The 15,395-nt window shown below is 43.9% G+C and overlaps 1 protein-coding gene across 3 annotated transcripts in view; it reads left to right on the top strand.

Annotated features, from left to right (window-relative positions):
• The window catches only part of LOC142563722 (uncharacterized), a 67,962-nt gene extending 56,134 nt beyond the window's left edge, over positions 1-11,828 (top strand). For all 3 annotated transcript variants that reach the window (XM_075674317.1, XM_075674318.1, XM_075674316.1), the window contains exons 13-15: positions 2,558-2,601; positions 5,839-5,996; positions 9,238-11,828. In XM_075674317.1, coding sequence (XP_075530432.1) covers positions 2,558-2,601; positions 5,839-5,996; positions 9,238-9,964 — 929 coding nt within the window. In that variant the 3' untranslated portion in view covers positions 9,965-11,828. The remainder of the gene's footprint in view (positions 1-2,557; positions 2,602-5,838; positions 5,997-9,237) is intronic.
• The last annotated feature ends 3,567 nt before the right edge of the window (positions 11,829-15,395 follow it).

The following is a 15,395-nucleotide window of genomic DNA, read 5'->3' as shown; positions in this document are numbered from 1 at the left end:
AATTTCTAGGCCTGCAGCTCTGCCAAGATAACTAGTTTAAGCAAAGTAAAATTTCGTTGCAGTCGGACATCATTCTTGGATTAAATTGTCAATTAATGCTCAGCCAACATATAGTATGTTGTGTCAGCAGTTTTCACTTCTGAGATTTACATTATGATAATTTACGGAGTTTCCTTCGTATCTTTCCCCTCACAAAGACACAAAGTAGTCTGTGACTATAACAACATTTAGCGACATTTAACAACAATTTACTATGCATGCAATTTACTCTTCATGAGAATGAGCCACATGGCAGCAATGTGCAAGATACTACATTGCTGTGCATTTTGTGGCCCCACAGGACACAATGACTGCCACATTGTTTGTGTTTCGTTCATGCCTTGCTCCAGAGTATGTTGTAGAGAACAAACAAGATTTTGTACAAGCTGACAGTTATGGCCCCAATCCCAGTGGAATCTGTTAATCCCATGATGGATAGAAAACAGTGGTTCCTGCATACGTGGTGTACAGAGTCAATCCCAGATATATCAAGCTCAAAGGGGATCGTGGAATAGTTCTGTATTTCGATAATCTGAAATGTAAAATATGCCTATCTGAAGCTTATATGAGACCTCCGCATGTGTCGGACTGTTTCTCGAGATCACGAAAAGCGGTAACTTGCCGATTTGCTTCTCCAGGGCTGTGTTGAATGCACAAAGGTTGATTTCTTTTTTTTTTTTTTTTGCTCACTAACATTGCAAGTCGCTCACACTATGGAATGGTCATGGTCTTTGATATTCGGATTGCAGTGCTAACCCTAAAAGCCTGCATTGCCAGGGCTCGAGACTGCGGTGCGCCTTGTGCGCGTCAAAGTGCTTGTTACGCACTTTTGTTCTAGATAAGGCAGAAATTGACCCGCCATGGAAGCAAACTAGCGTGTGTGGATACACGCCATGCTTCCATCAGTGCGCTTGTACTGCGCGTGAATGTGCCTGGCCACCTGTCCGTTACAAAAGCAACAATGCTTTGTTTAAACAGCCGATGGTCATACGGGGGAACGAACTGGGCAGATTGGGATGTTGGGTTTCGGAACTAACTTTCGATTGGAACCAGTCGTCCCCGCTTCTTGACCGCCCTAAAAAAGTCTGCGCATCTTGCGTGTGACTTGGTGCTCCGATTCCTTGCAGCCTCGGCCCTTCCCCTCTGACTGCTGCGTCGGTGACTGCCGTCACTAAACCCACGCTGTTAGCTTCAAAACCGGCTTTTCAACTTGCAGAACATCCAAATCCATTCCCGCTCACGTGTGCAACCATGCTAGTACGGATGAAACGAATTCAACACGAACCAACGAATCGAACAGTGTTGAGTCTTGGTATTTCCGCAATGAGGGGGGCTCTTTCCGCGATGCGCTGATTTGGCTTGTGGCGTTAAATGCTAACTGTAATGTAAAGATCCGTTCAAGTGGAGATTGAGGTCGGATTCGTTTTGGCTGCTTGAGCAATTCTAAAATGCCATTCGTCACAACGGAACGGTCGCAGTTTGCACGAGCCATCCATATGCGCAGTGTGCAAAATTGCCGAGCACCCTGCCCATCTTTCTTCCATGGCATGCGCTGCCCTTAATATTCAATCTCTGGTTTGACAGCAGCTGCCAAAACAGTGCCGTTTCAAATTTGTCGGCGTTAAGTATTTTCGACGATGTGAGAAGGTGACTGCATCTCCGTTAAGAAAAGTGCACTAGCAGGGATGCAGAGGAGCATTTGATATATCGAATGTGGAGGTGAACGGGAGTTCAGTGTATGCGTAGTGCATCGCTATATCTTTTTGCATAGGATTTTCAAGGTAATTTTGCCGTTGTTCGATATAGTAGACAGCACTTCGATCTATGCGAGTTTGATATATCTGGGAACGACAGTTATCACAGTTTCCCACCAAAATTACTAGGGGAAACTCTACCACTATAGTGTCTGTTGGAGCTGCAAGCATAATGGTTAGCCAGCTTATGGGAATGATGGGCAGTACGTGGACTTGCCTAAACTTTGTCCTTCTTGGTTCAAGTGACTTTGTAACTTTGCAAATGGATCTTTTTCAGCAAAATGTTCCATTATAAGTGCAGCAATTCGCAGTGGTTATGGACGCGCACAGAAGCTTATTGCCTTCATGTGTTTAGAAAAATGTGATTGCTTGGAAAGTTGGAAAGATATAGACCTTAATGAAGCCACAGGAATGTCCGAAGCCGAAAGTACAAAGATTAGACAAATTTATGTATTACCCGTCAGTCTCATGGCAGCTGAATGAACGCAACACCAGAGTTTCTTCTAGCATTATTTATAGAAAACTCTATGGCATTCATGACCCATGCACGCCAGCTTTGGCACGGCGTGCGTATGTAAAGGCTAGAACAAAAATGCCCCGTACTAAACGCTTTGACGTGCTTGTTGCGTCATACATTTTGTCCGATTTATATTTCTCACAAGCAACTATTCAATCTGTCTTCTTTTGCATGTTCTTTTGTGGCAAACTCCAGCAGTGGTCACCTTAATGTCAGGACAGTCTCAACATCACCGTTTTCATTTCAGATGGAGCTTCCCCAAGCAAGGTGCCTACATCCGATGTTGAACAGGTGAGAGAACCCAACAGGGACCACTGTTTGAGAGTGACTATTAGCTTTCATTTACCAAATGATAATAATAATGAAAGAAACGATAATAATAGTGATGATGAAATTTTAAATGGTATTGTTTAAAAGTTAGTTTCTAGTAAGTAGCACGCATCGCTCTGTCCATGGTAGCTCACCATACCATCAGCATAAAATGAAACACGAGCAGGAAATAATTGATCACAACGCCTGTCACCCGTGAGAACATGGAAGTGCGACCTGCAATCGCTCTGTAGCCAGTTTTATGCATGGAGTGGTCCCAAATGCGCGTTTTGGAGTCTGAATTTAGCCACTGCTTTAAATGCAGGTGAACCTGGAGCTTTGTATTTTTGGTATGGGTAGCTTTATTGGTATTGGTAGCTTTATTATTGGTAGCTTTATAAGCGATAAGGAAGAACTTAAATCCGAAAGAATAATATTGGTCAGAGAGAATACCAATAGGGATACATAGGGCTCCGTGGAAAATGCATGGGGACGCTTATAGTAGGGGTGGACCAATTTGAAATTTGACGGTGGGCCGACTTGAAATTTGGAGGTGGGCCAACCTGAAATTTGGGGGTGGGCCAACTTGTATTTGGGGGTACGGTTAAGCATACTTAGACAACTCCAGTGGAATTTCTGCACACCATGTAATCAACGTACAACGTACCACTTAGCGGCATAAATGGGTCAGCCGCAGTAAACAAAATGTGTTAAATCACACGCCGCCAGTATGTCACACAGACATTTCATAATGAAAAACATATACCTCATCTATAGCATCAAGAAATTATTTTTTATTTACCTAGAAGCATTCCCAATTTGCTATATTTTCGCTTGGTTTGTGATGTCCACTTCCAGAAAAATACCAGCACACTGACTGGCCTCTGTCCTTCCTCTCATTCTCGTTATGTCAGTGGACCGCCCTAATGTGGCGCCACCGCCAAAACGAATTCTTTGGAAATCGAATTGTCAGAAAATATGGCTCCTGGAAACGGGGATAACACAGTTGAACACTTGTAATTTTTTGCATTTTAATTTACGCTGACAGTACTTGAATTTTGCATATATATTTATTCCATGCGTATAAATAACCAGAAACCATCATTACAAACCATCAAAAGGGAGAGGAAAAGAAACGGTCGTCAAAGAAACGGTCAAATGTATAACGAGTGTTGTCGTCTTTTTTTTTTCTTGCAAAAGTTTCCTTATTACAGCATTCAGAATCTCCCAGAATCTGCTAAATAGTACTCCTGTGAATTCACTTCGTTTTAGTATGTGAAATTTGGACACAATGATGGACTAAACAGAAATCTAAAGGGCTGGCAAGTATTAATCATTGTGGTACAGTAGAACCTCGATATACAGAACACAGATAAAAGAATTATCGATTATAACAAAGTAAATCTAAAATGTTTCATGCTGATGTCATTGTGCAGTGTATACAGGCTTATACTGAATATCAGATGCAATGAAGGTATTCTTATGTTGGGATGCGAGTTTGTGTTACACTAGTGGAAAGAAGCAGATGTAAAGTGTAAAGAAGCAGATGTAAAGCATGATTAGACTATATGTTAAGTACTTGAAAGAAATTCCATGTTATGAAGAGTCGTAATAATGGTAGTTTCACCATGACACCTTCATTACCAAAGAAACACTGCAAATCGTCGTGGTCATTGGGCTGAAGCAGAAAATTTTAAACGAAATTCCTCTAGACTCTGTTAAGTATTAGTTGCTTTATGCTGCTAAAATATGCTAAAGTGTGCTGTTAAAATTCAATATACACTAGAACTGTAATATTGCTGCTAAACTCATGCTGATACTCAACCAATTTCAACTAGCACCAGCCAATTTCCTAATTTCTTCGCACCACCTAGTCTTCTACCGTCCTCTACTGCGCTTCCCTTCTCTTGGTACCCATTATGTCACCCTAATGATCCAACAGTTATCTAATCTGCGCATTACATAACCTACCCAGCGCTATGTTTTTTCTCTTAATGTCTATTAAAATATCGTCTATACCCGTTTGCTCTCTGATCCAAACTGCTCTCTTTCTGTCTCTTAAAGTTATGCCTAGCATTCTTTGTTCCATCGCTCGTTGCGCGGTCCTTGACTTGTTCTCAAGCTTCTTTGTCAGTCTTAAAGTCTCTGCCCAATATGTCAGCACCGGTAAAATGCACTGATTGTATACCTTGCTTTCCAATGATAATGGTAAGCTTCCAGTCAGGAGGCCTTTGTCCTGCAGTGGACATAAAATGGGCTGCTGCTGCTGATGATGATGCTAATGATGATGATAACTGCTAACCATGCTCAAAGTTTGCTACATCAAGCGGAAAAGGCACAAAGAGTGACAACATGTCGTGCATCAACAGCACTAGAATCTTGATAAACACAGCCCTGTGCAACTGTTGAACAATGCAAAGTTTCAGCTACGATCGTCTACGAACACCATTGTTGCTCACTGTTGAAGTATAGCTTAAGGCTTTTTGACATATCACAGAACAGAAATTTACTAAATTGAAGTTTGTGGGGATGCGCGACTCTCATGTGTCCCCTGATATGTTGTTTTCCCGCACGGCTCGCGTGGCCTGGCGCCCGCGACGGTCGGAGTGGTTGAGGCGTAGTGCGAGAGATGGCGCGAGTGTTGCGCTGCGGCGGGGTTACTTGTGCGCAAGGGAGAACACGCTCGCTCTTGGGGCGGCGGGCCGGCGAACGCGGTGGACGTCCTGCGCGTGCGCCGATCCATGCTTCTGCGAGACCGTCTCGCGTGGCCGCCTTCGAACGCACCACCGTTCGCGTGACCGTACGCGCGAACGACCAGGCGTTGGGATCCAGCATGGGGCGAACATATTCGCTCGCTATCCGGTCGCGGTGAGTCGGACTTCTAGATTTGTTGCGCGCCCATCGGCATGTTTTGTGGATAGCAACTCGGCTAGCGGGCATTGATCTATGAAAGGTGCAATAAATGGCCTTGTGATTGTTTGCACTACTGTGTTGTCGTTCCTGTGTCCCAAGAGCACGGAGGAGAACCCCACAAGTTTCACTTCAAATGTGGCCTCGTGGCACGGCGAACATTGCCTTGAGGCTTTTTTGATGCATATGATGGCAAAGTTTGCACGTAGCCACATTTTGCGCTCAAGTTTCTGAAGTTTCTAACACACAGGTTACACACACATGGAAACCGTGGCATTGACCACGTTCTCCCTCGCTTTTGTTGCAAAGGCTGAAGCCAAGAAGAGCGAGCCAAGCGCGGAGTCGCACGTGATCACCCTGTCCGAAGAGCAGTACACCAGTCTGCTGCAGTCGCTGAATTTGCCGATCCACTCCAAGCCAATCATCAGCATCCAGCAGGAGAAGGCAAAGAAGGCTGAGCCACCCTGGTGGGTCTCTTGTTTTGATACATTTTTGTCCTGGGTGTTGCTTAACTGAACGTGCCAGGTATACTAGACTTCTCTACCTAAACTACTAGCTCTTCTGTGCAGAAATTTCAGGTAGAGGTAGCATTTCGCAATGCGCTCTGTTTAACGCCATGTTCGAGGGCATTACTGGCCTGTTTCACCCAATAAGTCTAAAGGGCAAGTCACTTGTCTCTGGTGACAGTGCTCATAATATAGATGTTACCGCAACAGCATTGTGGCGCCATTTGTCATGGCTACAACGAAAAGGGTGCCTTGCACTATAGCAGTGACAGATTGCACTGCCATCTGTTGAGGACATACTAAGACAAAGACAGAACTGATACTCCTGTTTGTCTTTCAGCTTTGACTTCATCTTAACTTGCACTTGGGTTGGTAATATTTGAAAGCTCTATCTGCATTTCCTTGGCAAAAAAAAAAAAGGAAGCTGTTAATTGGTAGAGAAAACAAAGGACATATGTCCCCTCCAGATTTTGGTGACAAAACTGCAATGCTACCAACACCAGTGTAATGTCACTGATATAAGTGTATTTTCGCTCATTTCGGCTGCTTTATTTTGTGCAAGTTCCTTACAACTTCGAATTTTGAATGAACATAGTTACGATTTTTTTATAGCAAGCATAATTACCTGCGAAAGGGTACAATAAAAATTGTCTTGGAGCCTAGGATAGTGTTGCTGCCAGTCTTCCGTTTCTGCATTTTTTTTTTTTGCTGGCTTAGCATACTTTAACTGCTGTTTTAGTGTTTATTTTGTGCTGTCTTTGTGTTATTTTGTATGCACTGTTAATAGCATCCCCTCGCCACAGGTCCTCTATTTCTAAAGCTCCCTGTTATCTTAAGGTATGCCAAAAACTGCCTGCTAGCTGTGAGATGCTGTTTGGTTGTTAGGTGATGTGTAAGTGTGCAGATGTGCGATTGTGAAGATATCACTAGAAGCTGCTTGTTTGACCCTGTAAGTAGTGTCAGTGCGAATGAGAGTTGAAAGGTTAGGGAGCTTTAGGTATTGCACACCCAAATTTAGGGGACGCAGACCGCTTGGCGTACAAAAGAACGCAAAAGGTGTGGCAAGGACGCAAGGCTGTGCTTTGAGTACGCGCAAATACGGGCTCGCTGCGTGTTTCTAAAGCTCTCTGATTTCACCCAAGGAAACTGCATCACGTGACAGGGAAAGCACGCAATCGCGAGTGCAGCGTCGTGATGTGTAGCTGATCATCGCAGGCTCGATCACGATTAATTTTACTTGAACGTCGCAAACTATTTTGACTGCGTGGCATTCAATGACAAGATTTTATCTGTACGCCCGGCAACTTGGCATGCCATCCTCTATTGAGCTTCTGCGCCACCCTAGCGCAGTGGATTGTGCATTAAAAGCTGTCTCTGAAAGCTGGCTTCTCTGCATTGGCTTTTCTGGTTAAGTTTGTTTCAAGGACGTACTTGTACTCGGTAAGAATAAATCAACATGTGATGTTTGGCGCCTTTCTTGGTAAAGTTGCCCCAGCTACATAGTTGTTGTGGGAACAGCTCACCTGAAGCCACCAAATGGGGTATTACATTTATCATTTATTTATTTATTTTATTTTATTACATGTATAGCGCAAGTGAAATACGGCTGCCTTAAAGAGCCAGCCATTTTTTGCACTACAGTAGAAACTGGGTGAAACAGAAATCGCTTAAGAGGAAGCTTTAGGCCCAACTCTGACGCGGCCTGTTCAAATACACGTAAAACGCAGAAACGCTTTTCTGAGATAACCCCTGGACCGATCTTAATGAAATTTGTTGCATTTGAGAAAGAAAGTTAAATTCTATTGACTCTTGGAAGGGGAATTTTGATTTATAGCCTGATTTCTCTTAAAAGAATTTTCAAGAATTCACAAGTTTGAAAAAAAAATAGGTGTACGAAGTTTATAATTTAATAACTTTGCATCAGGAACAGATATCGCGGTTCTGTAAATGGCGTCCATTAGATCATGCAAAGCGGACATATTTGATGTGTCAATTTTTATCTTACGTGACTTTGTTATGTTGTGACAAAGGTTCAGCAAAAGCTGTGTTTCTATATTACTGAACCTTTTCAAATTCATGTGTAACATATCAATTTTGTTCGCTTTGGATGTACTACCAGATGCAATTCACAGAATTGTGATATCATCCTTCCTTGCTGAGTTACAGAGTTGTAAACTTGATAGATTCGTTTTGTGAAAATTTTCAATTCTTGTCAATTTTTAATAAAGAATTGGCAATATAAATAAAAAATTAGAAGCCGACGGTCACTAGATTTTAAGTTTTTCTTTCAAGTGCAACAAACATCATCAAATTTGGTGCAGTGGTTGCCGAGAAAAACGAATTCTCCTTTTACGCGTATTTAGATACGGCACCTGAGCTAAAGCTTCCTCTTAAACGGAATTGTCGCTTAAACGTAACAACAGCATTGTGATTGGTTGGTTCTGCATTAAGGCAATGGGGAAAAAAAGTTTGTGGAACGGAACCACAGTTTCTTTCTAACTCTGGGTAAACAGGACTAAAAATATTACTGACAACGAAACTGAGTGGCCAATCTTAGCAGAATTGTGACAGGCATCAATCACTATTGTTTGCGCCTTTCCTTTACGAGCTTTCTTGCCAGTTCTCTGCGTTTTGGCCAAGGTGGCTTTTGCTGGCTTTTGTTGGTCCCGTGGTTGATGCGACTCTACCGTGGTCATTGGCTGTGGTTTCCTTATGTTGGCTATGTTGGTGAGCTTGAATTTGCTCGCCTAATCACTTGCATTGCAGACGAAAGTCAGTTATTGATGACTTCGAGAGTGGCTGCTTCACTGAAATGGATATTTTTTTAACTAAACGACTGTTTTTCTTGTATTTATGTTTTGTGCTGCTAGCTGTAGTTAGCAGCTGCATGCAAATAGAAACTTTGTAAGAAGCTTTGTAGCACAACCTGCTACATGTATTATCTGCTTGTGGTAATGAAGTATCTGCACCTTTCAAAAGCGCATCTTGTGCACCTTTGAGCTCAATCTCTTGGTAAATAGAACTCCTGATAAACGGATCTTATTGCCCTGGTCCCTTGAGGCTCCACTTTATGAGGGGCCACAGTACTCTTCTGATGATCCAGACTGTGATAAAGTTTGTAGTGTCTTAAAGCCTATAGGTGACATTCATTTTTGTGCAGGTTAAGGAAGATCATTAACAGTTTGAACCCTATTTTATGCAGCAAGTGTACGGGCACCCAGCATCACCAGCAGCCACAGCACTTGCAGACGACTCAGCAGACGGTGTCGCAGCAGACGACAACTGAGCAGACTGCTTCGCAACAGACGACGGTACAGCAGATGCCGGCGCAGCAGACAACAATGCTGGCGGCAGCGGAAGTGCCAACCATCCTGACTCCCACTTTCCGCTGGGTCATCGAGCACGACCAGAGGACACCGTCGGGAGCCAGCGGCACTGAAGAGGTCATCACGACGCTGGCGCTCCCTGCCGCAGCCCGCAAGCTCACATATGACAGCGTTCCGACGACGCCGGTTTCGCCAGGAGCCGAGCAGGGTCTCGTTCTAAGCTTAACAGCTGCAGAAGCAGCAGACGACGCGGCCCTCAAGCTGCCGCCGACAACGGCAGCAGGAATGGTAACGCCGCTGACGTCTAACTACTATGCTTGCTTCGTCCGTGGCCCCTCGTCGTCGCCGGAGGTGTTGCCACTGGTCACTACAACCACGTCGTCCTCATCTTCGCCGCAGATTCCCATCTTCTCGCCGTCGAACTGTGTGCTTGCCCTGTCTCCTGTCGTTCTTGGCGCGGCCCACCATGGCCAGGCAGCAGTGTCGGCCATCGCGCTTCCGGCAGGAACGAGGTTCTTGACGGCCACCACGCCAGCAGCAGCGCCAGTGCCCCCCGAAAAGAAGGCCTCAACGGCTGCTCGTAAGTTGACGCTGACCAAGTGAGGAGCTTTTTGACAAAACGCTGGATAGACTCAGCAAAACCAGCCGGTGAACAATCATGAATTTGTGGTGGTGGCTATGGAAAATTTCACATTGAATGCGAGTACGTGGAAAAGACTGGGTAAAAGTTACAGAAGAAAAAAATATCCCAGGGGTGCATCGAGGCTGGCATTTCTAAAACTTAGGTTGTGGGGCCGCCTGGTCAGTCAAGAAGGCTTAAATTTGACTTGCAATTACTTGCAGAAGTTTGGTGATGAACTAGCGGTGTCCACAGGCAGTCATGGCCAGAAACTGTATCGGTGCAGCGCACAGCTGTAACTCACGGTGCAATTTTCTATTCCGCAACTGTGTTGCAACGGACGACTAGCAAGAGGAGTGACGCAGAGCTCCGGTGTTGCTGGATTGTTTTTCGCTCTGTGGCCAGGCATCATCCAGCCTTCTAAAGGAAAGCATGGAGTGCAGAGGGAAGTGATTCATTTGTCCCTCAAATGTGTGGTGAGGCATCACCTTGGGTGCTACAATGTGTGCGCGTGTGTGTGTGTGTGTGCTGTACAACTTGACAGATCTTCCCCTGTTCTTCACACACCTTGTGCCGCTGCTGTTCGGGAGTTTGCAAAGACGTGTGTGTTTGACTGTGTTTACCATTAGGACATTCGGCCAAAAGCTTCGCACTTCATTTTCCACGGTGCAGCAGGACGTCAACAAGGACACGCATTACTATTGTGGGACCTGTACTGTGGTCTGTGAGACGTGAAAAAAGTGACATTTTGCAGCGTAGTCGCCGTCTGCCAACGTGGTAAAGCCTTTTGAGGTCTGTTGGTCAAGTATGTTCTGCTGGCTTGGCCGCAATGCTTCGACCATTTTTCTAGTGCCTCCCAGGTTGCTGCCTGCGTTGTGTGCCGCACGACATCGAAGCAGGACACATTCTGCTGCACGACCATCTTTGCCCCAGCAGCGTTGAAGAGCTCTGAAATGCCGAACCTTTCAAGATTCAAGGGCAAGACATTATCGACAAATCCTGCCACAGTGTTTCTGGCCACTTTTCGACCACTCGAATGTTTTTGTGCTACATGCCAGCTTCCTCACATCTACTGTTATGTGGAACTGTCTGCATGCTAGCTTTACTGTTGAGCTTAACTTGTCGCTAGATCTTCTTTCTTTTTTTTTCGGTAGTGACATTTTCATATTTCGAGTCATGTTGTCACTTGTTACATGCCTAGTATTGTTGTTTGGGCGTTGTTGGAGAGTACGCTTAAAGATGGGCATTAGGTTCATCTCTCGTCACCATCCATGACACTTTGTCTATTTTTTTTACAGCAGTTATTACTCTCATCATCAGTCTTGTTCTCATTCATTACTTTTTCATCAAGTTCATCACATCTGGGTTCGAAAGGGACATTAGGGTTCATTCGTAGTCACTGTTGGGGCTTTGAAAATGGTTTTAGGTTGAGGTGTCAATGCCACATGCTCACTGCCATTTTTGTTTTTTCTTTGTGGTAATGGTTCCGGGATGAACGTGCATTCCTACTGGGCAGCACTTCAGTGTTGGCTTTTTATTTATTCACACAGGCACTTGTACATAGCAGGCGTAAAATGCCTAGACTCCAACGTTCCCCCTTGCCAACTTTCGTAGCGACATCGGCGGCATCATCATCAAAATTTCCTCCTTGCGGACATTTGTTCATAGAGACTGTGTAGTTTCACCGTAAAAGGATGGACTGTTGTCTTTTCATTTTTTTTTTTTTCTGGTCGATTGGTCGCTGTTGTGAAACGCTGGTCTCGTCCTCGATGTAGCTTCGCAAAGAAGCAGTGAATGCAACTAAGAAATAAAGTGCTACTATAATTGCCACACTGTTGGCATGGTGAATGGAACGTGTGGGCTCTTGATGCAAAATGCCGGATTGGTCTGACCAGCTCGAAGCCAAGTGAGTGCGTTCGCCGCCAGCCACTGCTCGGGGCTGTCAAATTTACTTGCTGCTTTTGCTGGCTTCAGGTTGGTTATAGTAGAACCTCGTTGATACGATACGATTTATACGTTGTACGTTTATACATGTTTACGTACGTTTTTATTGTACATTTATACGTTAATTCATACGATTATAGTTATACGATACGATACGATTTCCCGGCGCCAACATTTGCGATCAAGAACACGAAAACATCACCCTAAACAGTTACGCTTCCTTTTTTTACCGCTTCATACATTCCCAGAAAACAATCTTTCGGCACCAATGTTCACTAAAATGCCAAATTGTGATTACATGATACGTTTTCCGGCCACTACGTACATCCCCACATGAAAAAAAGGTGCGAGGCGTGCATTATCAAAAGCAGTAGGTGCCCGTCGCGTCACGTGAAAATGCCGGCGTGCAGTTAGTACGTTTCACACGGTTAGTGAGTTTTTTTTTTCTCATGCTTCTTTCCAAAACGTCTGAACAAGGTTCTACCGGCAATGTCGAAGCCTACCACTCACTGCCTAAAGTGTCATTACCACAGTTCTGTTACCTACATCATTTGAGGTTTCTTTTGCTTCTAGCTTCTCACTTAAGATTTGATTGTGGCTAAAAGCTTACTGAATCATTGTTGGCGTGAACGTGCATGGCTTTTGATTCGTACTTTCACTTTATTCCTGCAAATCCTGGCAATATGAGGACAAGAGCATGCATTGAAGCACCAGTCGCAACTGCCTCAACCGTATTTTTTCACTTCAACATGTTAAATACATTTCCACGGTGAACCTCATGCACAGACACAATACATTTAAACGTATACACATAATATATTTCAACGTATACATAGGTCAAAGTTCTATATATTTTTTAAATATGAGGAGGTAGCCTACTAACAATTGTTTCTAATGGTATAGATAGCCTGTGCCTAGAGAATGAATATGTTGCTGTGTGTTACCTTGCTTGAAATTGCCTTGCGTGATTATCTGACCCTGAAAAAAACCTGCAGAGTTCAGAGGCCTCTTTGGCAGTCTTTTATCAACGCCGTGTGAAATGTGCGTGAACGATGTGTGTCTCAGTATTGCTTCTCTTTTCAGTAGGCAATGCTAATGACTTGTGAAAAAGAAAAAAAAAACACTTTCAATTATTTACAACATATATTAGGGATGAAAACATGCATGCAGAGGTCATAAAAGTGTATGTAATTCACTCAGTAACCGAAATGAGGCCAAGCCAGACTCACTTGAAGTTGGAATAAATAGCACTCGTACTCGGACTCAAAATAAGAAAAAAAAAAGCTGCAGTTTTGTTGGAAAGGCGAAGCAGCATTAATGGTAGCGAAGTATAAGAAAATTACAGAAAAGAAGATTCTTACCATAAAAATCCATGTAAGGGCTGCAGCCGTGTAAGGGTCACTCCCCCAACTTGACCGCCAATATTTTTTTTTAAATCCAACCAAGAAGCAATTGTGTTCGATGTCCCGATTCCGATCGCACTCCACAGTGAAATTTAGCGCATAGCGCACTTTTGCATGTTACTACTAGATGATAGCAAGAGGAGACGACCGAGGCGGTTTGGGGTGGATATCATACTTATACAGTAGTTGGAAAAATTAGACCAAACGGTTCGGTCACATGTAAGGCTTGTCGAAATTGCGACAAAAAAGTGCTGCCCCTACGCAAGTATATATGTTTGTTATATCGGCCATATAAATTGTAGTAAACCTTCGCTTACTGATAAAAATAACAAGAATAGTGCAATGCACGAACCATGCAAACCTGCGAATATCGCACTGAATGACCACGAACACTCGCTGTCACAATGCTGGCATTATGAAAAACGCTGGCAGCGGGGACAAATGGCTCGTACAGTGGTGCGCGATTCACAGAGACTCCTAAAATCAATCCTCATCATCTGCATATTTTTATGTCCACTACAGGATGGCTTCTGTCAGTAATCTCCCATTACCCCTGTCAACTACGCGATCTGAAACACTAGGGACACGGAAAGACAGGTCAAGGAGGAAGACAGCGTGCATGAAGTTGGCAGCCATCCCTGCTTGGTCTTTATCGTTGCACCAATCAATGATTACCAACAATTAGATACAGCACACTGGCTGCGTAAGCAGCTACGGCGGGGATAGAGGAGGTGACGCGCGCGCATTTGGTCACGTGAAATCCAACTAACCCAAATACTGAGCGCATAGGAAGACAATTCCCATCAAGCTTCCATCTGTTTTGGCTCACTGTTACGTGCTTTCCCTTGCACCCACAGCGTACGAGTTGTTCATTCATACGTCTTTTCGACTTCATACGGAACATCACGGCGAAGACGACAGAGAAAATTGACCTTGAGTGTCGATGTAGTTACTATCGGGACAAAACAAGAAATACAAAACATGCGTCGAGCTCGCTTCTATCTGATGACGTTGCAATGCACACCGGCTACAAACTTGTACAGCGTGAGCACCAATGACAAAGCGAACAGTGGGCAAGTCGCTTATTGTTGCTTCGCCAGAACCCGTCTGAAGCTCAGAAGGAAGCGTATTTTCCACCGTATAAGCAGCTGCAGAAACATAAAGCTAGGTGGGCAGGGAAACAGCACACAAAGTGTTACATTGCTTTTTTCATTGATGTGTATTTTTGCGATCTAATGTGCAAAAAACACATATTTCTCCCAAACGCATTTAACCAAATTCGTTTGTCGCATAGCTAATCCGAGAGGCACTGGTCTCTTGGAGGCACGAGAGGACTCGGGCTGTGAAACTGAACTGTCTCCTATTGTGATGTAGATACTCATATTAGTAGGAAAAAGAAAAGCAGAAACGAAATGAATACTAACAACACACTTTGCACGTATATAACTAAGAAAAAGCATCCTTTAACGTTAACTTATGATCTTGCATGTGAACCCTGATCTGAAATTGAGGAATATACCTTGGTGTTGTTATAACTCATAACCTCAGCTGGAACAAGCACATTTCTGCTACATGTTCCTCGTCGTTGACAGCTTCGTCTACTCAGACACAAAGAAGACGTTGCAGGAAACTAACACTTTGGTTTACTGCTCTATTAGGCCTAAACTTGAATATGCAGCACTTATCTGGTACCAGTGCACGAAACAAAGCATTCACGCCTTTGAAAAAAATTCAGCGAAACATTGTCCATTTTATATTCCATAAATATAATTTGACTCCCAGACGAACTTCATCATTAAACATGGTATTTAAACCCTGCGGTTTCACAGGAAAATTCAAAGGCTAAAGTTTCTCTTTCTGCTTAAGAATAAGCAGCTGTCCCTTAGTCCTTGGAAAAATACATCCAGCCCCTCACAGGACTCACCGTCACAATGAGTGACTAAACCTGTACATTGCTAGGACAAGCACTTTTAACTATTCCTTGTTTCTGCGCTTAATAACTGAGTGGAATGCATCACCCTTATCACTTCTTACTAGCACAGAATGTAACGAACGTGTTGACTCTTGA

The sequence above is a fragment of the Dermacentor variabilis genome, chromosome 11, assembly GCF_050947875.1.
Source record: "Dermacentor variabilis isolate Ectoservices chromosome 11, ASM5094787v1, whole genome shotgun sequence".
Lineage (NCBI taxonomy): Eukaryota > Metazoa > Arthropoda > Arachnida > Ixodida > Ixodidae > Dermacentor > Dermacentor variabilis.
The sequence above is the reverse complement of the archived record's forward strand: the minus strand, read 5'-3'. Positions and strand labels throughout refer to the sequence as shown.